At 41.2% G+C, this 25,313-nt stretch overlaps 1 protein-coding gene across 1 annotated transcript; it reads right to left on the bottom strand.

Moving 5' to 3' along the window:
- Window positions 1-9,753: 9,753 nt before the first annotated feature.
- On the bottom strand, window positions 9,754-22,676 carry PTGER2 (prostaglandin E receptor 2). Its single transcript, XM_019725697.3, has 2 exons — window positions 21,788-22,676; window positions 9,754-11,541 (listed from the first exon to the last, which is right to left on the bottom strand). Exons 1-2 carry the CDS (start codon window positions 22,628-22,630, stop codon window positions 11,320-11,322), a joined length of 1,065 nt encoding a protein of 354 aa, XP_019581256.2. The 5' UTR covers window positions 22,631-22,676; the 3' UTR covers window positions 9,754-11,319.
- Window positions 22,677-25,313: the final 2,637 nt, after the last annotated feature.

The following is a 25,313-nucleotide window of genomic DNA, read 5'->3' as shown; positions in this document are numbered from 1 at the left end:
AAGGTTACACAGTAAATGGCAAAGGCAGGGTTTGAAATGAGGTTTGTGTAACATCAAAGTCCAAACTTTATACCAACCAGTGTCCTAATCTGCCTCCAAGGCTGATGCCCCTGGCAGCAGGTGTGGAAGATGGGCTGGGGAGGACAGGAGCACTAAACAGAATGAGGCAGCACTGGGGACTAATTTCCTGACAACCAGCTCCCACACCTGGGTATCCTATTACACATCTCCAGAGTAAACACAGTCCTTCTTTGCTTTTGAGCATAGATTTATGATTGACAGGAAAGGTGAGCAGACGGGTTTCTATGAGGAATAGATTTTATGGAAACTCATCTTGAAGAATAATTAATTTCCATCTGTGACATTCAAAAGCTTATTGTATTGTGCAGGTCAAGCTGAGAAACAAGAAGGCTGAAGTAGGGCTTTCTACAGGTAAAAATGAACTCATGATTCTGATGAAGCTGTAAATTATAGTATGGGGCTGGGCCAATGGTCAATAAACCATGTTTTCTTTTGGGCAATCATTTTCTCCTGTAATGTCTAATGTTATCATTAAGTAAATGCTGAGATCACTGCACTTTCCCCCCAAAAAATTACTCATGTAAATTTAAATAGCAGTTCACAGTTGTAAATGCGTTTGATTTCTTGTTTCCCAATGGGAACATGATGATAAGTATATAAACTCTTTCAGGCAAACCATTAGCATCATCTTAACACTTAACTTATTGGTGAACAGGTTGGAAACATTAAGCTGACAGCTCATATAAAAAGCAGCTTTATGGACCACAGCAATCAGAGTGATAGAAATTACATTCTGATTTTAGTTTACTTTGTCAATTTCTCCCTCTGTACAAAAAGTAAGAATTTTTTTTTTTCCTCTTGCAAGTGAGTGTGCCTGCTGTTTTATTTTTCAACTTTTTAAACGTTGAAGCAATCATAAACACAGAACTCACAGAAACAATCACAGAAACATTGGAAGTACAGTACACATAACTTTTTTCCCTTGAATTATTATATTTGAGGTTATGTTTCGAAGTGAAGCATCGTCACCCCCTCGGTACTTCAGTGTGTGTTTCTAAAGACAGTCTCTTACATAACCACAATGTAGTAACCAAAAATCTAGAAGTTAATATGGATGTGTTACTATTATCCATTCCCCAAAACCTATTTGCATTTTGCTAGTTGTCCCAGTAATGCCCTTTATAGGAGTAACATCTAGTTCAGAATCACACACTGTAATTAGTTGTCTGTCCTTTTAGTTTCCTTCAATCTGGAACAGTCCCTCACTCTTTTTTTAAAAAAAAAATTATTTTTAATTATAGTTGACATACACTATTATATTAGTTTCAGGTGTATAGCATACCTTACTCTTTCCTTGGCTTTCATGACCTTGACTCTTTCAAAGATTACAGGCCAACCATTTTGTAGAATATCCTTCAGTTTGGGTTAGTCTGGTGTTTCCTCATGATTACATTCAGGTTATGAAGCTTTGACGGTAAGAAATATCTCAGAAGTGTCCCTATGTTCTTATTGCAGCCTATTCTGTTCACAATTTAAACTGGTTCCATTACTAATGACGCTTACTTTGATCCCCTGATTATATTAAGGTCTGTCTGGATTGCTCACTGTAATTAATAATTGTTTTGTCAGAAGGTACTTTGAAACCACAGAACTATCCTGCTATGGCCCCTCATTCCTCGGACACTTCCTTATTTTCTTGTACCATAAGATGTTCCTGGTTCATCTTATACTTTCTCTGCCCCAGGCCTGAAATCAGACATTTCCCCCAAGGAGCCCTGGTTCCTCTTAAAGAAAAATGGCATTTAGAAATCAAGATCTGTGTGTTGGTGTGCCCATGGTTATTGGGCGGGGAAGGGTGTTGCTAATCCCAGTCTCTCTTTTTTTTCTTTTTATATTTCTCTAACAGTGACAAACCTTTCCATTATCCTTAATACATTTGCTTGTTTGATAAATCCTTCAGTATGTAACCAGTCTCCCATCCCTTCCCCACACCTCCGCTTTCCTGCTCAAGCTCTCACTCTCCAATCTGAGTCCCTGACTACCCCAAGTAGATACCATCCTCGGTTTGTTTGGGCTCTGCCAGCCCATGCCAGGCCATCCCCACAAGGGCATGCTCTTCTTCTCCTGCTCAGGCCCCTGAACCCTGTCCATGGGCCATCTGCTTGCAAAGATATCCTTCCTTCCCACTCAGGTTCTGACCCTCTCCCAGTTCAGCACTTGTGTGGACAGCCTCCTCATTTCCCATGCGCGCTGGTAACCCATGCAAGGCTGCTCCTCTGAATGGACTCCCTCTTACTCCTCATTCTGTTTGGGCTCATATACCCTGATGCCAGGTCACCATTACCCACCCCCTTTGGTTCTGACTCCCCACTCCGGGCCACGCCCCCTGTGTGGGTAAACTCCTCACCCACTTTGAGCTTTGATGCCCACTCCAGGCTGCCTTTCTGTAGGGACTCCGTCCTCAGTCCACTAGGGCTCCACAAGCCACACAGCACCACCCCCATATAGATACAGCCTCCCCCTGCTTGGACTCACAGCCCCCCACCTGCAAAAGCCTACCTTCCTCTGCCTCACCAAGTGGGATTAGGATCGAGTTGTTCAGAGAGGAGGGGAGAGAACGAGGAGCAAGGAGATGAACTATTTTAAGTCATTCAGAGATGAATAGAGATTGTATCCTTGATAATTGCCTTTCATAGATTTGTTCATTCATTCATTCAACACATATTTATAAGCACCTACTATATACCAGATACTATCTTAGGTACTACAAATATGGTTGTGATAAAGATAGTCAAGGTCCATGCCCATGGAGTTTTTATTCTGGACAATAGTCAGAACTAGAGGGCCGTTATAGATGTCCATTCTGTGGGATCAGTAGAAGGATCCCTGGGCTTGAAATCAGAAAATAGTTTAATTTTATTTAACTCTCCCCTAAAAACTGTATGATCTTGAGCTAATTCCTTAACTTTGAACATATGTTTTGTCATCTGTAAAATGGGGACAATATTGACTTGACAGTGTTGTTTTGAGGATTAGATGTTTATATATAAAACACTAAAATGTAATATGGGATCATTTAGAAAATGTCCTAAGAATAATATACTGAGAAAGTGAAAAAAAAAAAAAAAGAAGAAGAAGAAGGCCCTGAAATCCATAAGACACAATTCCAAGTATATGGGACATCTGGCAATTGCAAGACACGATAATGTTAGGTATCAACACAAAACAGACAATAATCGCTCTCTCCTGGCACTCACATTCTAGTGCAAGGAGGTAGACTGTGAATGTAATAAATACATCAACCTTGTGGTAGGTTTAATGTCATTCATACTGGAAAATGATAGAGTAGGGTGAAGGGAATGGGGGATGGGGGTGCACCTTTAGGAAAGGTGGTCTGTGAAAAAGCATCACTGCAGCAAAATTTTGAAGGAGGTAGGAAATGAAGAAGTGAGCCATGACTGTCTGGGAGAAAAGTGTTTATTCCAGGTAGAGACCAACCAGGGCAATGACCCTGAGATGAAAGCTGATATGTTCTAGGTACAGTACATTGGGCTGGGTGGCTGGAGTTAAGGAGTGGAGAAGAGAGATGGGAAAGGAGGGCTAGGGAATGGAGACACATCATGTAGAGAAGATCTCACTGGTCAGATATCTGCGTTCCAACCTCAGTTTCATCATACTTCCTTTACCCTTCGGTGTGTTGGTGTAAAAATAAAGTTATCCCTTTTACCCATGTGATTTGTCTCTTCATTCAAAATTTCTATCACAGAGGATTACAGACAGTAGTATTCTAACATGCTCAAGTACATAAACTAAAGGCAAGACCTTATTTTTTAAAAAGCCTTTAATACTGATAACGCTGGATAATTGTTTCCATAGTATTACTTAGGATTTCTTTGCTACCATTGTGGTTCACTATAACTAATTGAGAACACAGAAGATATCTGTAGAAAGACAGGAGTCTGACTCTCCTCCGTCCTTAGTTTTCCAAATTAGCATTTCATGGAAAGATGTGGCCATCTGAGCTAGTGTTTCCCCAATCACCATAATAGGTATTAAAGAGAATAAAGATCTCTAGTTTATAGTTAAGCGTGCTCTTCGTTTATCAGAATGCTTTCTAATACCAGAAAGATTTATTTTTACAGGTCAAAGAGTAGTACACCACAGTATGTAGTTCACAGTGTTTTGGTTATCGTGCCTTTCATTTTACAAGTAACATGTGGACATTTGTTTTTAAAAACATAAAAAGTTAATGTTGAGTTTTCAAAGGTCTACGGCTTTTTGGCTTGTTCCTTTTAGCTCTTTACAGGGTGGACGTGTTGAGAAGTTCTCTAAGAGCTGCAAGACAGTCAACTCTCTTCATAGGTTTAATTGTGCAGCTGTTGCAATTTTTAAATGATTCATTTATCATGACATATCAGGCACACTCTTAGGACTGAGATCAGTACTGGCCAGTTAATTCTAGCAGAAATATCATTTGCTAACTAAAAGCAATGTGTTCCATTTTCAAGGAAAAAACTGTTCTCTGGACTCAGGCACTGGCATCTGATTCCACATCACCTCAAGTTATTAACACAAAGGCCAGGATCAGCGGATAAACTCAAAGCTCCCCCTCCTAGTGTACCAATCCAAGAGTTGATAGGCAATATGACTAATGAGAAACCAAGTGACTGTATGGTCTCAGGCGGTTAGACCAGCAGCATAATCGTAAAGGTATCGTATGAGGATGTCCTTAGTGAGCAACTCACTGACCCCTGCACACCCAGTTTTGTTTCTTTTTCTTTCCCAAATAAACCCTCTTGTGGTGGACTACCTAGAGATTTATTTTGTCTAGTCAACAGTATTTTACGTGGACTGTTGTTACTTTTCTCATTTGTTGAAGATTATAGAGGCATGACCTAGTTGCTAATAAAGCTTTGTAATCTCAGGTTGCATTAATGGAAATACAATGTTCAGATTGAACCAGCAACTGACGTATCGGTACTCAGTACTGATAAGACCATTTTAGAATTATTTATTGGTGTTTGGTTCTGGCCCAACATATTAAAATGGGCATTAATACTTGGATAAGATCTGGAAGAGGGCATCAAAATGATGAGGTGTCACAGAAGGGACAGGTGAGGAAATCGGGAATGTTTTGCCCAGAGAGGAGAAGTCGTGGGTGTAAGTTTCAGGAACATGAAAGGTCATCTGTGACACATGGCTTGGAGTGATTCTGGGGGATCTTCAGAAGATGATATATAAATGAAATCTGCTTAATTTCAGCTTTGCGATAGAGCTGAGTTTCCCCAAACACAAAATATCCTGTTTGAATAGTGTTTTAGATGCTGTTCCCTCGTGTTCCCCTCCTTGTCTCCATCAAGGGAACAGGGGACATGTTTGATGTCCTGTTGTCTTTCTGTCTCTCTTGGACTCTTCTCTTTTATGCTTACACATTTCTATACAGGGTCTCATGAGTGCCAATCTTCACTGTATTTTCTGAGATACAAACTTGTCCCACATGTTTATTACCATCATCATCATTGTTGACAGTTAACCAGAGTTAACAAGTAGATACTATGATCCCTCCACCATGCCCCCCATGAAGAATGAGCAAGCTGAGGCAGAGGTATGTGAGGAAGTCAGAGGGGCCGCTGAACTGGGTGTCTAGGATAATACCAATCCCTAACCTTACTAACATTTAGCATGGCCAGGCACAGTGCTGCATGTCCTGCATGCATTGACTCATTTAATCCTCAAAACAATTGAGGAGATGGATAATTTTATTATCATTTTATAGATGAAGAAACCAACAGTCAGAGAGGTTAAATAACTTGTCTGAGAAAACTCCAGCAGTCTGACAAATCTTTAATATCCCCCAGGTAAATCTAGAATTTGCTCAAAGGGTAAAGGTTGAGTGTGTGCATCAAAGATGACAGGACCCATTGGTGGGGGGATGGGGAAAGTCTGTGCTAGGAAAAGCATGCTTTAGAAGGGGATGAGTGAAGAGAAATCCTGTGTTAGCAGGGTGGGTAACATGGACAGATGGCCTTGAGCACCATACTTTGTCAAATCATTTTCCATTTTATTAAAATTTTGCTTTTTCCAGTTACTTTTATCAGTATTTTTAACTATGCACAATTGCTGAGTTGCTACATAAACTCTTTCTTTATAATAGCTGTGTAGACCTATTTCAGCTTATGTAAATTGGGGGATATGGCCTGCCCTCAGCACTGTTAAATGAGCTTTCTCTTGATTTTTCTTACTCCAGTGGTCGTTCTTAAAAATGAGGCTTCAGTACATTTCCAGACCAGTATACATGTTATCTCTCTTTGTTGTGCTTAGAAATAGCTGTTATACTGTACTGCTGTGGGCAGGGAAAACAGAAAGATGCTTTGGTCTGATCCCCTTTTTCTCCCCTGATCATAACAACTGCCTCCAGAGTTGAATAGATATAAATGCTAAGCCTCAAGGAGCACAGTCCAGGAGAAATATTTTGGTAAAGGAATCAATAGTATTGATAAAAGTGAACTGGCATCTTAAGATGACTAACCATAGAACTGGGAGGTCTATGGGCAGAGCTGGGCTTCCTGTTATGCTCTAGTCCTGACTTTCTGTTAAAACTGTATGGTTCCAACTTCTGGGAGAGGGATTTATTTATATAGGGGGCATTCTTTGGAAAACGGCACTTATTTGCACATAGGCGGCCGGCCAGACGTGTGCGTCCTCACACTGCTGTGATGGTTTTGTTTCTTTTTCTTTCCTGAATAAACCCTTTTGTGGTGGACTATCTAGAGAATTATTTTGTCCAGTCAGCAGTATTTTACCTATTTCCAATCAGATGGGGCTGATTCTTATTCCCTAAGCTTGCTAGAGGATATCAATTTGGAGTAGAAGTCAGAAAGAGAGCCCACTTTGTGGTTTCAATTTTTGTGTTGGCATAATTAAAATAAAAAAGAATAAATTTTAATTTGCTTATCCTGGATATTCTCCATTTGCCCCGCTATTCTCCACCTGTACTACAGGCTCCATGGACTGCATCACCCGGGTTACTTACTCTCTGGATTACAGTTGGGTTTGGCAATGGGAGGAACAGGCAGAAGAGTAGAAAGTGGGAGGGGAGAACCTCCATCCACCCCCTCCCTGTGGTTTGCAAGCAGCTATGCTTCCCTATGTAAGGCCACAGTTCCTGCAAGGCCACAGTTCCTGCTGGGTGGCATCTCCTACAGCTGTCACTCACTTCCAGTGACTGCTATACCCTTGTTCCTTGCAGCCTTGGAGTGGTAATAGCTTCAAAGGGATCCTTCACCATCCCTGTTGATGCCCTAAACCTTGTCTACCCCTCTGTAAATATTCCTTTCATTCAACAGTCCTCACCTTTTTGAGTATGTGATTTCTTTCTACTGGAATCCTCACTGTTATATTTGACTCTCGGCAGATTTTAAAAAATGAAACACATAAATCACAGAATTCAACCATCCAAACTGACCTTTAATAGTACACATATTTTATAGAAAATAAAAAAATATAATTCAAGAAAATTTACTTACAATAAAAAAAAAAAATCACAAAATCTACCAGAAAAAAAGGGGGGGGGTGAGTAACTTTCTGAAATAAAAATTAATGCCCAATGCATGGCCTTGATCCCATGTATAAATTAGATGACTATACATAGCTTTTGTGAATTGCTAAAATAACATTTATTTTCATAGTATATTTCAGGTGATCAAAATGCGTTGTAAATTTTAAAAAATCACTAATAATGCTGTTAGTGATTGGAGGTATGTTATAAAAATGCACTCAGAAAGGGAATCCAGTGGAGTGAAGTGTTTGATAAAGACAGAAGATAATCATCAAATATTCAAGTTGCAATACCTTCTGCATGGGTAGGCATTCGAAGTCCACATATATAAATCACTCATTTGCAGACAAGACTGCTTCTCTGTCTGTGAACAGCTCAAAATCTTCTGAAATTCAGAAAACTATTAGATTTGGCTCAACCCATTAGATCTGGCAAAGTGAAATAAATAAAGCTCTGCTTCAGTGCAAAGTAATTGTCTTCCCCTGCCTTTCAAAGTTATCAAATTCTAACCCTGAATATGTTTTTACTGGGTTCAAATCAGAACTGACGTTATAGTAGCATTAGGACAACCCTTTCAATTTGCACTGCTGTGAGCAAACAAAGGTGCCAAAAGCTGAACTGAATTACACTGCCAATGTAATGATGTGGATGGGATTTGCCTTCCCCACTGCTCAGGGCTTGCAGCCTCTGCCAGCATGGTGGGTTTGCACTGGTGCTGTTTCTAGAGCGTTGATCTGGCTCTAGGTTGTCATGGGTCCAAACCACTTTCAGTTCAGGTCTTTTGGAGGCTTTCTATAGAATCTAAGCAAACTCAGGTCCCTCTCAGATCTTTGGAGATTCAAGGCCACAGTTTAGTACTAGAATTTCCCAGTACTCTCTTGAGAAAGATGACCAAGGGCCACAGTGAACCATCCAATAATAATTCAGCTCAGAACAAACTGCTTTGGCCCATCCTGTTTCTGGACACGTAAAATTACTGCTGGCATTTTGTGGTGAATATCTACCCTGTTTCCCCAAAAATAAGACCTAGCCAGACAATCAGCTCTAATGGGTCTTTTGGAGCAAAAATTAATATGATTGGGTATTATATTATATTATATTATATTATATTATATTATATTATATTATAAAAACCCGGTATTATATTATAGTAAAATAAGATGGGTCTTATATTAATTTTTACTCCAAAAGACGCATTAGAGGTGACTGTCCAGCTAGATCTTATTTTCGGGAAACACAATATTATTGTTTCTTTCTCCCTTTTCATTCCACTGGCTGTTGGGGGCAAAGAATGAAATCTAGGTCTTCTTTCATTATAATTCAGTTCACTAATACACCGAGCTAAGTTCTGTGTTTTTTATTTAACTTGAAAATGACTCAGTAAACTTAAACCAGTATGTCTGATGAGATGGGATTTTTAGAAAGAAAATATTTACATATCTAATCCTAGTAATTTTTTCTGTTATCTTTAAATTACCATTATTAGTAGACGACTGACTACTACATGGGATTTTTACTCTCAATTCCTTCTATCTACCCATCTATGTGTGTGTGTGTGTGTGTGTGTGTGTGTGTGTGTGTGTGTGTGTATCAGTGCAAATGAAATAACAGGATTTAGTCATTTAACACAGTGCAAGGAACAGTAGGAAACTAGGAAACAAAGCCCTAGGAATCTACTGGGTCTTAAATAAATGGCTTAAACAGTTACATGTTGGAGCCCCAGAGTGAATCATTTTGTTCCCAGTAGTGATATTATGTCCAAGTTTGACTTTTTTAAGTTATCAGGCATTATTCCAGAACTTTGTGGGGTGATGAAGTGGGGTGAAGGATTATAGTTAACATTTTCAATTGGGAAAAAAAAAAGGCAACTGATAAAATAAATCAATCTTCCAGATTCAAATTAGCTTCAGAATTTTATGTTTAGGAATTACCCCTGAGCCAGCCTAATTAGTCCTATTTAGACCAATTTATTAACTTTGGAATATTTGGTGGACAGGGAAGATTTATTTACATGTCCAGATTTTAGTTAAATTTTGTCTCGTTTGTCTAAATTAGTAGAAAAGCAAACCACTTATTTACTCTTTTTAAAATAAGAGCTGATTTGACATAGATTGTGTCAAAATACACTGATGCCTATAGGAAATGTTTTTATGTAAGCAACTCAATGAGACTTTGGAAAAAAACTAACATCTCTTTATTTATTTTTATCATAGCTATCTTGTAACAATACTGAAAAAAAAATAAGATGGTTCTACTATTTTAAACATAGTTCTGTAAGGAAAAAAATCCTCTTACCAAGTACTATATTGAATACTTTAAACTCTAATTTATAGTGCAACCATACTTTAAAAACCTGCCAAATTAAATATAAATTTCCACTTTTATCTCATTGGAAAAATATTATATCTACACTAACTATAAAATGTTATTTGGAGAAATTCATCAAATACTATTCTATTTTCAAATTTTTGTTTTATACTTTATTGTTGTAACATTTCAGATGAGTTTACACAGTAACTAAGATATGATTAAACAGTGCAAATTCACTGAAATATTTTGATGCTGAGTTTACAGCATGTCAAACATTTAGATTTAGAAATATATTAAGGTATGACTCATGTTACATGATTTCTTATGTATGTAGTGAGTCAAACCATGTTTCCTGGAAAAAATACAGATAGATGAATTTTGCTACAACACAGTAATCTTATAAAGTAGATATTAGTCATTGCCTCACATCAGCATTAAAAGAGTTCCAGTGTATCTGAACAATTGACCAGATTTTTCAGTTTTTAATCCTAATATGTGGCTTCAGATATAGCCACATATGAAAAGGGTGGACAATTGAGTTTGTGAACTTTCCACTGTGCACGTACATGGTGGGAAGTTCGCGAATTTAATTGTCCGACCTTCGTACAGCCTCCCCTGGAAATAGAATGAAGAGTAATGATGAGAATTAACTTTCTTTATAGCCTGTTATTTCTTGTTGAGAGGAAAATTCCTAAAGTTTTCTTGATTACTATTAGCATGATGGACATTATAACATAAATAACCTCACACTATGACACATAGCTTCTGGAGGACTAGTACATTAACTAACTGACCCTACTGTTCCACAAGTAATACTAACGAGAATACCATTTAGTATGAGTAATAGTGACAGTAGAGTACTCCCACACATACAAACATTGTAATACAAAGTGAGTACGATTTTCAAACTCATTGTCCGAAGATAGAATTTGTTAAGCAGTCACAAAACACCAGGTTTGTTGTTTTTACATACCAACTTCCTAGAGAATATATATGAAGTTTCATCTGGTCTGACTGTACGCTGTATGTTCATAACAGTAGTAACACAGAAGATTAAAATAGAAAACACAAACACAGTAACTATTTAGGGTTTTAAACAAATTACAAAACCACATGCTTTCTCATTCAACAGGAAAGCTTAAATCAAAAGGCAACTGGATCTTAAATGCAGTTGGTTGTTCTTCTAAAAGCCATGTGACATGCTTATTGAGGGTAGGTTTTATAGATCCTTCTGACACCTTCCATGAAGTGTCTTGTCAGCACCTGTGTAGCCAAAACTATTGCAGAAATGTGTGTTTACTCTGTTTTATTAGGTTAGCTTCATGTTGTTTATAAACCAACTTTTCTCATTTCTCCAAGGAACCATTTCAAAATGATCTTCCAGATGCTGGCTAATAAGCACATTGTAGCTGCTTTCCACAAAGGTCAGTCTATTTACTGGCATTTGACCGGGCAGAACAGGAAGTTTGTGTTGAATCTTGTGTTCTTAATGAAACCCGACAACAGAGGACTGAACGAATTAGTCTCAGAACAGAGGGCCTAAGGATGGCAAAGACCCAAGGGTCAATTATTGAATTAATTGATAAAAATCTAAGAGCTTGGAGGTCCCACTTTGCTTTTCGGGAAGAGGTTTCATTCATATATGCAAAAATCTGTAAGAAGCAAAAGGGAAAATTGATGTTAGTTTTACATTAAAGCAATGGACAGGATTAGACCATATGTAATTTAAAAACAAAACATGTTTTGTGTGTGATAGTGGTGATGAAAGGTGGGTAGCAAAATCTCACTCTTCTTCCATATGTTTATTCCTTACAAAAAACTCTGAAGCATCAGTATTGTCTCCTTTTGGCAGATGAGGAAATGAACCTCAGGAAAGTTAATAACAACATGTTACATAGACTACCGAATACTTAATCTGATTTAATTCTCACAAGTCAGTGCGACAGGATACACAACAGAGCATGGGTGCTGGCCATTGGACTGCCTAGGTTTGAATCCGGACTCCATATATACCATGTTTTCCCAAAAATAAGACCGGGTCGTATATTAATTTTTGCTTATATTAATTTAGGGCTTATGTTCAGGGGATGTCATCCTGAAAAATCATGCTAGGGCTTATTTTCTGGTTAGGTCTTATTTTCGGGGAAACACAGTAGCTTTGGGACCATAGGTAAGAAAACCAACCTCTCTGTGCCTCAGTTTCTACATTGTGAAAATAGACATGATAATAACAACAATACCTACTTATTAGGGTCGTTGAGAGGATGATAGGAAGTAATGCATGTGAGCTACTTAAGAGTCCTCACTTAGTAAGTGCCCCCCAATGTTAGTTACTATCTCCACTTTACCAATGGGTCACTGAAGTGCACAGAAGTTCGGTGACTTGTCCAGTTCCCAGGGCTATTTAGTGATGGAGTCAAGACACCAATTCCAACTCCCTTGACACCAGGGCCGTGCTCACCATGTGCTACATCCCGTTCCTCTATATTAGAGCAAAGGTCTTCAGAGCAATTTCCTAAACACTGGAAAGCTGACACATCTTTACATGCTGACCAATGTTTTCAAACTAGTATACCAGTTCTCATCTGACTCCTTAGATGTGTAGGGAGCAACACAACTTTTTGGTCAGATTAAAAGGAATGAAGTGGTACATGCTCAGTAAAGATCAAACATTTCCACACAGCTTACAGAAAAGAGGAAAACAGATGTAAATCACACCAGTCATTTAAGACCATTTCTTTATAAGATTCCAGGGACTTTCTTAACAATGGTAGCCCATGAGTTAGAAAGCTATTCCTTCTTTCCTCCACTCTCCTTCACCAGAAGAAGGAATGTTTTATTTTCTTCTCTCCTGGTACTTACTCTGCAGGCATCTGGCAACTGGATATACAAAGCAAATTGTGGGCAGGGAGAAGAGGAGTCATCTTCGAGCTGCTTATGTTAGGACAATAGCAGGAAGGTTTGGCAGCCACAGGTGTTTATGCCAGAGAATCTTGGCATAGGGAATGGAGAAAAGACTTGGCAGATGAGTAAGGAAAAAGAAGAATTGATGGTGGATTTCCATGATTATAGGGAGAAGAGGAAAGTAAGGTGAAGATATGCAATAGAGCAATAATTTCCTTGGCAGCTAAACTGCTCTGGATGAGAAATATGCAGGACTTATATGGTACATTTAAGAAGTGATTTTCAAGTTTAGAAATTCAGGATAACAGTATATATAAATCTGATAGATTAAAATATATTCATCACAACACACACACACACACACACACACACACACACACACACACACACACACACAAGAATTCCGTTGTAGAAAAAGTCTGTAGCTGAGTTTATGATCTAGTTTCGCCACAGAATATGATAACACTGAATTGGCTAGCCAAATGGGCATTGTAAAGAGGGCTCAGTTTCCTAATGTCACAGCCTCACACATGAAGATGAGTCAGGTTTTCAGTTCCTGATCTCTTTAGAGTGTGAAAGAACAATGAGAAGTGAAAATGGTTTAGAGAATGAAGCAATTCTGTACTATTTGTTTCCTTTCCATTTCACCCAATATGCTGGGTAATTTTCAGACATGCTTAAAATTTGCAATCTACAATATTTTGTAAAGACAATTTCTTCTTTTATAATTGGAAGAGACATATATTTCAGCAACCCTTGAAATTCTTGATGTAAGTTTTGTCTTCTCCTACCTCCCCACTTTTTTTTCTTCGGTTCTTGTCTTTTGCCTAGAGTTCACCATTTTTAATCTTGTGGACCCTAGTTTTTTTCTTTTATTGTAAAACATATATAACACAAAATTCACCATTTTAACCTTTTTCAAGTGTACAATTCAATGTCATTAAGTCCATTCCCATTGTTTTGCAGCTGTGTTGTTTATAATTTTCAAATTTCCTATATAGTATGATATTTTGACATCATAAACACCTTTCTGGCTGGGAAGAGACTGCCCCTTCAGGGTTAGCCAATTCTTAGAGGTAGCCAAGGGCTCACCAGGGAGCAATCCTTTGATATGCAAACTAACCAATCCAGAGCCCCTCTACCCCAGGAGGCAATATTTATTCCTCTGCCTTAATCATCCCAGGTCCCAGTACCAGGCATCTAGGGACCGCTCCCACAGCTTAGAGCCTACTGAAATGATACCCAATAGCCAGCCCTAAGCTGTTCACCCTCCCCTGCCTTGCCTGTGCCTGGAAACTCCAGTAAAGGCCATGACTCAGGCTCTCTCCAGCTCCTGTTCCTTCTGCCTCCTGACATGCACTAGTACTTTCCCATGTGACCTAGCGTGTTGTGAAGTCCTTCCTGTTTCTAGGACCTGTGAGTATGATACACTTTGTTTTCCTGAGCCTCTCTTGTTTCCTCTTGTGGCCACACCTGACTGACCAACACATAAAAGAACACAGGACAGCAACCATCACCATCATCCATTTCCAGAACTCTTCACATCTTCTCAAACTGAAACTCTACCCATTAAACAATTATTCCACATTCCCCTTTCCCTGCAGCTGATCCTGGATTTTAATTAAAGGCTGACACATTGACTAAAAGTCAATTAATTAAGAGTGTTTCAGTGATATTCTGCTTCAGAGGCTGGTCGATTTACATATGTTTTTGCACATACTACTAATAAATTTGCTATAAAAAAAGTACTAAGCACTAATCTAAATGAGTTAAGGGAATTTTAATTCCTTAGGACAGGCTCTCTCTACTGGGTTTTACTAAGAATATAAAGCTTGTGATACCTACAAAGCGGCACAGATGAAAATTAGTGTTTTTTATAGAATCTTTGGAGCCTCCCATGGAAAACTTCATCTTGGCACTGACCGGGTATTGTTTCTTTGAGCTATTTACCTACCATAAATACAACCACGTAGTGGGTTCAGAATCTTAAGGCAAACGAGAACTTTATCTGGCTGTTTATTGAAATCACCCAAGGAGTGTTACAAATATACTAATGGTTTGCTCCCTCCCTCAGAGACTCTGATTAATTAAATCTGACTGTATTGTGGCTTTTAAAATGCACCCCCCGCCCACCCACCCAACACATGGGATTCTAATGTACATCCAAGGCTGAGAACCACTACTTTAGAACCCTACCCAACACCTGAACTAAAAACAAAACACCCACTTAGGCCTGGCCATTCAAACAAGTGACTTTGAGCTTCCAGAATTCCTGATCATTAACCCTCAATCTGATTTTCCCTTGGAAATTGAATCCTACAGAGATAGCAGGTAATATTTACTAGATACCTGTGTGTGCCAGGCATGGTGCTAAGCAATTTCTAAGTCTTACTCTGTTTGATCCTTACATGCACCTGCAAAATATTGTTATTCCCATTTTACTAAGGAGGAAACCAAGGCTTAGAAGATTAGCCACCATCTCAATTGTGACCCAAACTTTCCTTTTAGCCACTACTCTGTTGCCAGCTATATAAAAAGCCTGTGATGTAAAGTCTCATGTAAATTCACCACGGACTGACTGAATTATGGGTTTTAGGAGACTTCTTTTCAAAGGTGTCATAAAGATTTTGGGGTATCACTGTTCCTGTTTATAGATTTAAGAACCATGGCTATATCTAAGTAGCTGTTTGGCTTTCTTTGGGGCTTTTCTTCCCTCCGTTTTGCACAGCTAAGTTGCAGGCAGAGATTGCTATATGTTTAGCTTTCTTGTGAAACTCATTAAGGTGTCCTAACTATAGCCTTTGCAAAATCCATTCTTTAAAAAAATAATTTCATGACAGATTATTTTCTAGGTGTTTCATGTTTTAAAGAAACCCCTTCCGGGGTGGCCGGTTAGCTCAGCTGGTAGCACCAAGATTGCCGGTTCGATCCCCGTATGGGCCACTGTGAGCTGTCCCTCCTTAAAGAAAAGAAACTCCTTCCCCCAGATCACAGGTGCTTTGTGGTAGAGGGAACGGAGCCCATTTCCCTTCAGAAGGAAAGATGGGGGCGTGGATGTGGCTCCAGTACTAAAGAGTGTCCCCTGCCTTGTGGTCCAGGTGATCCCAGAGCAGGACACAAAAGAGAGTTAATGCTAAGGTTTAGAGAGTTAGTGTTAAGCTTTAGCACCCTCGGCCTGTATATTCTAGGGTAGTGGTTTCAAGAAAATGTTGGACACTAGTATGAACCATCTACCCAGAAATCAGATAAGCACAAGGTTTTGCAAATGATTTTGAAGTGATCCAGTGCTGTCCGAGGAGTGCAGGTTAGCGACCCTGGTCTAGAAGAAGCGTTAGCCTGCCCCAAATGCACTTTCCCTATCCTTGGTCCGTTCCATCACACGTATGTCCCAACTACAGAAGTCTTAAGTCTAGTTGTTTGTTAGAGGGGGGCGATTTTAGGCAGCAAAATATTCTGAGAAAAATGAAGTTTGGTACATCTTGCTGATACAAATTGAGGCACAATGGAGGTGAGCTCAAGCTAAGGATGAGGAGTAGGAGTCAGAAACTTCAAAATAGAAGACAGGAGAAGCCATGGAAACAAAGCAGGCCAAGTTGCAAGTTAACTGCATCATAAGCCTGTCGGTGGAAAGAGACTTGTTGAGTGATTGCCTTCCTGAAACACTATGTCTCCAGAGACAGTCACTCACTATTTCTATTCTTTTTCTTTTTGTTAACTTGATACTGTGATAGGCTCTTGACATGCCCCAGAGAAATACACCATCCCTGAAAGCTGTTTTTGATTATCTGAAACAGCTGTGAGGACCAGCTCCACTAAGGGTAGAGACATAATGCACAACTTCTCTTTTGAGAAAAGGACTACGGTTCTTGCCGTCTACATTTTAAACACTCGGTGTAATTGTGTCATTAGTCACAAGCACCATTTCATAATATCCAATGGCCAAAAAAAGGTATCAAGTGACAACAGTCATATAAGGAAATTTTCTCTTGAAAAGTAATGTGTGTTAAAATTATTTCAACAATCCCCAATACATCACTAATGATGCATGAATGATAAGGCCCTTCCAATAGTACATGAATATTAACTTAAAATATCGCCAAGTGAAGTTCATTGTGATTATACATAGAGATTTCTGGATATCTTTTTCATTCCTGCTAGAGTTGTGACATTTTTCCATGTACACATATGTAATTGACCAATTTCATATCTGTTTTATAATCCCCATTCATGTCATAAAGAGTACTAGAAATGAACAGGAAACTCCAGTATGTTTACTTGAGTTTGTTCTGTATTGCAAAGATCAGATTTCCACTAATCAGATTTACCTAGAAATTATAGCCCTAAAGAATTTCTAAAGATGAAGATATTTTTAGAATGAGTCAAAGTTCACTCTTGAAATTTTAGAACTGAATAAAATACATAAGCACTTTATCCTAATGGCATGTGGAAAACAGTTTAAAATGACCAGAAGCTATCCACAATTATTAGTAAAGTAGTGAGAAAGTAGCTTGACGTGGGGTAGAAATGAAGACACAAACAGTATCTGAAGCAAGAATGGAGGTCTGATATATTTCCTGTGTTCTGTTCCATTTCAGGAAGAAAGTAAGTTTCTATTTATCTCTGTGAAATGATGACAACAGCTGATTAACATAAGGAGGAATTTACTAATTTACACACTATCCCTTTAGAGCATAAACAGTTTGGAATATGTTGTTGGTCCCATGCATGACTTCATATTGGACTGCCAAAATAACGACATTTCCTAAACAACACATGCCTTTTTGAAAAAAATCACTGAAGAAATGGTTTATGGTACCAATGGAAGATTTTACATGAGGGGTAATTTGATTATTTCTTAATTTAGAGCAGCATTTACATTAGCCAATCTCCTTAAATCTCAGTCTCAGCCTTTTAATTCACAAGTCTGTGGAGAAGAAAAAAGGAATCGCAAACTTGGCCCCAGCTTAGACCCCGTGATCTGATATGGAGAAAAAGGTCTTTGCCACTTTATTTTTAAAGCTAACAAGCTGGAATTAAGAGGCCAAGTGGTCCAGATATTTATAACATCTTCAGAATTCTCTTATGAAATCTTGGATTAATTTTCTCATATGAGAAATGAGTACTTACTCTCCAGTGGTATTGTTGTTAAGAGCATAGTCTCTGTTTAAACTGCCTGGCTTTGAATCCTGGCTCCAACACTCACCGGATGTGGCACCCAGGGTAAGTTGTTTGCCTCATCTGTAAAATGGGTGTAATAATACTATCTGTTTTACAGATTGTTGTGAAGATAATAGATTAGTGTATATAAACATTGGCACTTTAAAAAGTTAGTCATTTTAATGTTAACAATAATGATATTTGAGGTTGAACTTGACTTCACTACAGGGCACTAGGTATCTTACATTTTGATAGTTTCACTTCCCAAACTTTGGAAGTCCTACACTGGGATTCTTGGAGGAAGCAGTAATTTTAACCTGCCCACATCACGTCCCAAACTTTGGAAGTCCTACACTGGGATTCTTGGAGGAAGCAGTAATTCTAACCTGCCCACACTGAGACAATGACATTACTAGTTCCAGCTTTCCTAAATCCCCACTCCCTTCCTACTCCCACTCCTGAAGTGCTGGAATAAGTTGGTGTCCCACTGGGTACACAGCTGTGAACCCTCTTCCTTGCTGGGTCACTTCTAAGGGACATAGAAAGCAGCTATATCAGGAACAGGCAGAGATAGAGTAAATTGCCAATATTTTCTGGGACACAAGGAAGAAAATTAGTTAGAATAGTTCATTAATTTTTACATTGGTTATATTTTAAATTAATAATATTTTAGATAAGTTGAGTTAAATAAAATATACTGATTAAAATTAATTTCATCTGTTTCTTTTTATTTTTTGTTGTATGGCTACTAGAAAATTTTAAAGTCCATATGTGGCTTGCATTTGTGGCTCACGCTGTGTTTCTGTTGGACTGCATGTGCTCTGTTAGAGGAACAGGAGAATTTCTGAAGGCAACCACAGTCTTTGCCTTGTCTGACGATGTCCCTAGTTAGGACATGTGTAAATGATTCCTGCCTCAGGTGAGAGACTCCTGTAGGCCATTTCTGACCTGAGTTTTAGTGTGGGTCAATAAACTAAAAGGACACGGGAGAGCAGTGCCCTCTCCCCAGGGGCACATGACAAGCGTTTTGAAATAGCAGAATGTATGCACCAAACAGTAGCCATGAGTTTTGAATTATCAGATAAGCCCTCCAAGAAATAACTTAAATTGGAATACTGCAGCATTTCATAAGGTTTAAAGTGCCACGTAAATGAAAATCATTAACAAGTCCCACAAATCTATTGACAAAATAATCTTCATCTAGCTCCTCTATGCCATAAACAGACAATCTAAATAAAAAAACATAGCTTCAAAGCAAAGCAAACCTCCTACCCACGCCCCTCCCCCACCACACACACACACACACACACACACACACACACACACACACACAGACTCCTTCTAACCAGACTTCCACCTCTAAGCCCCTCCGATGTAGCAACTATGGAGCTGCCCTGGCTTAATATTAAATGAAGGGGAAAACTATATACTGTGTTTCCCCAAAAAATAAGACCTAGCCAGACAATCAGTTCTAATGCATCTTTTGGAGCAAAAATTAATATAAGACCTGGTCTTATTTTACTATAACATAAGACCGGGTCTATAATATAATATAATATAATATAATATAATATAATATAATATAATATAATATAATACTGGGTTTTATACTAATTTTTGCTCCAAAAGACGCGTTAGAGCTGATTGTCCGACTAGGTCTTATTTTCAGGGAAACACGGTATATTCAAATATATGAAATATACATATATTTGAAAATAAACATGTGGCAATGATGGACTCCTCATGGTACAAGGCAAATTTATTTGAAAACAAAAGAATCTATTGAAAATCACTGCTTTTATTTAAAAAAAAAATACAATTTATGCAGTACGTCAGTCACGCTCAAAGGGAGGGCTTTCTCCCCCTACTCTCCTCTAAAGGGCTTCAGAAAAGGAATAACAATTCCTTTCACAAGTGTATGATCACCTCTGAGCCCATTCCCAGGCTATTTCAGCTGGAGGTGAGGGATATTTTTGTATACACACTCACAGATGATAGATAAAACTCCGAGAACTGATAGCCTAATGCCCACCAGTCCAAGACAGGCACTCCCCAATTCAGAAATGGTTTATGACTCCCAAGTTGAATTCTAACTTGTTTAGTGGAACTTGAAATGCTTTCTTTCATAGATACTTGTTCTGTATCCTAGTCCTGACCCCAAAAAGTTGATTTAGCTCCTAACAAAATTGAAAGGGTCTATTCTCCAGTTAAACAAAACAAATGCATAGAAGCCACATTGGCTTCTACATCGTAGCATTTCTGTTGCACAAACTCCCCGGCTCTGGGTGGAGTGGGAGAGGCAGCCTCCCATGGTCCTTCTTCACTTTATAACAGGGTACCTTTTACATACTCCATCTCATTTCTCGCAGAGTGTAACTTCCTAACTCAGACCAACTTCTGCCCTGACAGAGGATGGGGCAGAAGTGTGAGGACAGTGGGGACCAGGAAGAAGCGAACATAGCTGAAAATAGGGTGTAGGGAGGAGTTAATTTGGGAGGGAGGGTCATATCCCGGCTTGTAGGACCCTGTGTCCTTTCCCACCCCTGATGATGAGCATATGAAAATAATCAAAAACAGCGATGGTGATGGGAAGTAGGATAAAGTTACTTCCTCAGCTCCCATAGGTCAGACCTGCTAATGGCAGGCACTGTCCATCTCTTTCTTTTCTCCAAGATTGTGGCAAGTGGGCGTCACTGCCAAACTGCTTACTTCTTGTTCTTCTGAAGATTAGGAAGTGGAGCTTCCAGAACTCCCAGTTCCCATTTCTCTGTAAGAGACGAGCCCATGCTCAGATACATCCCACACTCTGTACACCTTAGGAGGCTCAAACTCATAGCACCGTAACTAGCAGCTGAGGTTGCCCCAAACCAGAACAGCACCCATCCTGGTAACTAGGCTCTTGTTCTTCAGTTATCCCGGCAGGCTCTGGCCTGCTGGGTCACGGCAAGAGCTGGGCATGCCTAACTGTCCCATCCCTGAGATGGACCAGCCATTCCTAGTGTGGCTTCGTGCTCATAAAGTGCACAATTGTAAGCTGGAGAATACCTGTATATATTTCTGACAGTGACATCAAGAAGGTATTTTGTAAGAGAGTACAAATGCTTCCTCTAGAGGTATCTCAAAAGCTTAGCAACTTGTTCCTCTAAGCAATCATCTATTCCTCTAATTATCATTACAGATGTATTAGGAGTTTTCATGGCTTCAAAGAGTTATGCTCCCAACATGTAAATTGGGAAACCTGTGAACTGGGTGTTTGTTGAACGTCTAGGACAAATAATGAATGCTCTAAAGTTCTGCCACAGGGGCCCTTATCACCTGGGACCATTCTCAATGGTGGCTCAAAATGCTGTGGATTGGGTATCACATTTTGCCCTGGGAGAAACAGCAGGTAAAGTATGGTGAACCAGCACCAGTGAGTGGTGGGTACCAGGAGGCAAACTACAACTCCAGGAAGTCAGATTGTAGCTGATAACCATCCAGAGGTGGAAGGGGCTGCCCCCTTCCTCAGGTAGAGGAGGTGGGACAGGGACACTGTAAGGGGCCTTTGACTCTAGGATGGGGAGTGTGGCTGGCTTAGTGGCTCCCTGTCCGAAGCCTGTACTGCTACTCACTGTATGAGAAACACTAGCCTAGAGACGCCCACAGGCCAGGGTTAGGGGAGGAAGGAAGTGGGGTAAAGGTGAGACGGGAGAGGGGAAGTCTACAGACCTTTACACATTAGGACAGAATTTTACAACTTGCAAAAGATCGTGTGTCAATAGAAAGGGTAGGAGTGAGAGGGTAGAGTGTGGAAAAGCTGCGCCGAGCTGGGCTGTGCAAATGGAGTGAGTGACTTACCGTGAAAGGTAGGGAACAGACAGCGAAGGTGATGGTCATGATAGCCAAGAGAATGAGGTGGTCTGTCTCCTCTGCCATGGACACCCTTTCCCATCTCCTGCGGCTCCCAGGGCCGCCGCGGCCGCTGCCCAAGGAGGGTCCACAGCGGCTTCTCCTGCCCCGGCGGTACATGCGGATGAGGTTGAGAATGACACTGAAGTTGCAAGCGAGCACGGCAACGATGAGGAGCAGCAGCAGCGTGGCATAAAGCTGCAGGTACGCGGTCTCCCCGTGTCGAATGAAGCACCACGTCCCGGGGCAGTACTGGACGTACTGCCCGTAGTTCAGCAGTGGCAAGGAGCAAAAGACCAGGGAGATGGTGTAGATGGCGGGCAGCACCGCCAGGCCGCTGCGGCGCGTGACGTGGCGCTGGTAGAAGTAGGGGTGCCCGATGGACAGGTAGCGCTCCAGGGCCATGGCGAAGAGCATGAGCATCGTGGCCAGGCTGAAGAAGGTCATGGCAAAGGCGAAGTAGGTGCACACGCGGCTCTCAGGCGCCAGCGCCACCAGGGTCTGGTTCCGCGCATACGAAACCAGCACCACGGGGCTGATGAGGCAGGTCCCGAGCAGGTCGGTGAACACCAGCTCGGTCACCAGCACGTGGAACAAGGAGATGGAGTTCCCGCGGCTGGCGCTAGGTCCTGTGTCCCCGCGCCAGCGGCGCGCCAGCAGTGCCAGTGCGATGAGATTCCCCAGCACCCCGGCAGAGAACATCACAGAGCTGATGGCTGGGCTTTCGCCCGAGGGGAGCCACTGCTGAGTCTCGCAGTGCTCCGGCAGGTAGTCACTGGAGGTATTGCCCATGGTCGGGTGCCGGGAGGAGAGATGTATCCTCCTCTCCCTGCCTGTACCTGGGAGGAGGAGGGTCTGAGAGAGTGAATGCTCCGAGACCCAGAGGGAAAAGGGGAGGAATCGAAATCAAGAGCCCCCTTCCGGCCCCCAGCGCGCACCGAGGGCAGGCTCGGCCCCGGTCTCCCGCAGTTCCCGGAGTGGCAGCTGGGCTGCACCATCCGGGCGGCGCTGGTGGCTCCGCCGACCCCAGCTCACCACGTGCCCAGGGGCTGCCACCCCCTCCTCCACGCCACCCCGGAGCGTGTTTGGGCTCTGTGTAACGGCCGTCCAGGGGCCAGCGCCCACGAGAGCCCCGCCGCACTGCGAGTAACTCGGGCGCGCCGGCAGCGAGTGGGAGTGGAGAGCGGTCGCGGCACCGGCCGGGCGCGGCGCTGGACAGGGGCGTGCGGGCTGCGGGAGTCCTGGAGCTGCTCGCAGCCGGCGGGAGCTGTGTTCCTTGCTCTGCTCGCCCGGGGTGGAATGCTCCTAGGGTCTTCTGACCTCCTCTAGGAAGTGTTTAGCCCTGGCATAGGGCTGGAACGGAGCAACGAGAAAGCGAAGTCACTCACCAAAGAAGTTAGGAAGACCCAGTCCCGTGAGATGTGAAAAAGAAGGGAACAGACACCAAAGATGGCTTGCAGTAAGACCAATATGTTCTTTTTCTTACCATTCTCAGGAAGGTACACTAAGAGGGCGGGATCAAAATTGGGAGGAAGTGAAAAGCAAGCCTGTCCATCCAAGGAACCAAACCACTCACACAAACTGAGCTGTCTCTTGCGCTATTGCTTTGATTCCGCTGCCAGCAATTCGCCTTTTCCTATGTCAACACCGTAACGGATAACCACTTGTTTAAGCAACCTTTTTTTTTTTTTAATTAAAAAAACAAAGGAAAAAAGGAATGTTTCTTGTAATTGTGTATAATGGTGTTTGTGGACAAACCACTGTACGTTGTTCTCTACTCAAGCTCAGCCTTGAAAGAAAATGTGCAGCCATTAATTTTTCCACTGTCTGTTAACTGTGTAGGGCCCATCCGGCAAGACCCATTCCTGGTAAAGTTTATTGGTAAAGTGATCAGTTTCAGAGACTGGAGCTGACAAATATGGTTGCTTACCACTTGTTGTCCTAATTGCAGAGTGGTGAAAATGGGATGGTATTTAAAACAAACAAAAAAATCCAGTGTGACTGACAGCATGAATAATTATATTCTATGAAGAAAGTCATATTCACTTAAGGAAGGGACATGGAAAGATCTGCATAGGGAACTGGAAAGGGGGGGGGGGAATCCATCATATTGGAGTAAAGGAAAGATTGCCTACGGGAGAGCACACCTTGCTAGAGCCTGCTTGCTCTCCATGAATGTTTTAACTCACCTTGATAATTCTTGCCTGGGGATTGGAATGGGGATAGGGTTCCCAACAGGAAGAGCTAATGGGGGTCTATTTTTCTGATATAAGAAGTTCATCGGTGGCAAACTGGTGGGCCTCGCAGGACTCTTTCCTCCAGCCCTGTCATTCCTAGCAGGTGGGCTTTCTGTCTACATCCTCCCTCCCACCCCCCACCCCATATAGTCACCAATTGCTGCCTGTATCAGTCAGGATTCCACCAGAGAAACAGAGCCACTATGAGTAATACAGAATAAGAGATTTATTATTGGGCACTGGACCTATGCTATTCAATGTGGTAGTCACCAGCCACATGTGGCTATTTGAATTAAAATTAAATAAGAGTAAAAACTTCATTTTCAGTTGTACTGGGAAAATCTCAAGTGCTCACTAGCCATATGTGGTTAGTATATTGGGCAGCTCATATATAAAACACTTCTGTCATCACAGAAGTTCTATTGGACAGTGCTACCTGAGAGCTTACATAATCATGGGAGCTGGTGGAGGAGTCTATACAAGGCTGTTTGCTGTCTTTGGTTCTAATGTTGAGCCTGAAGTCACCAAAGGTGAGCCAGAAGGCAGTCAGGGTAGAAAGCTGGACTTGGATGAGAGCAGGAACAGACTTGAAACCTGTGGGAACAAACTGGAATTCACAAGCTGGAATCCTCAAAAACAGATTGGATTTGCGTGTCTCTCACTACTTCCGACCTTGATAATGCAGATGTACTACTGCAGGAGAACCTGGCACCCTTTAGGGAGCTGCACATACTCTTGGCTTAAAACTTGGAGAAGCTGGAGGAGGAGATCTGGTGGGAGCTGGAGTCTGGGTGCTGCCTCATGCCAGCAAGGTAAGCCAGTAGATCAGTGACAATGTGTTAGAGTTACCACCACACCTAGAACCCTGCATTGTCCTTCAGAGCATGAAAACCATGGCCGCTGCATCATCACTGCCTTCTAGATTTCATGCAACATTTCTTTCATGGCCAACAGTACCGGGAAATCATGCAGGATTCTAGAAAACAGATCCTATTTAGCTATCTTGACATTGTAAAAGTCACCACAGTGCTCTGCAGATCCAGATATCAAGTCTGCATTGAAGGAAGATGGTGAGGGAAAGACAGCACCTGTGAGCTTGTTTCCTCTTGTGCCAGTTTCTTTCATTAGGAAAGCAAAAAGTTTTCCAGAAGCACCCCAACAGACTTTCCGTCTTGTCTCATTAGCCAGAACTTGGTAAAATGGCTACCTCTTAGCTTCAAAGGAGGCTGGGAAAGGGG

Source organism: Rhinolophus sinicus, chromosome 3 (assembly GCF_057876585.1).
Source record: "Rhinolophus sinicus isolate RSI-liver-muscle chromosome 3, RSI-T2T, whole genome shotgun sequence".
NCBI classification, from domain to species: Eukaryota; Metazoa; Chordata; class Mammalia; order Chiroptera; family Rhinolophidae; genus Rhinolophus; species Rhinolophus sinicus.
The sequence above is the reverse complement of the archived record's forward strand: the minus strand, read 5'-3'. Positions and strand labels throughout refer to the sequence as shown.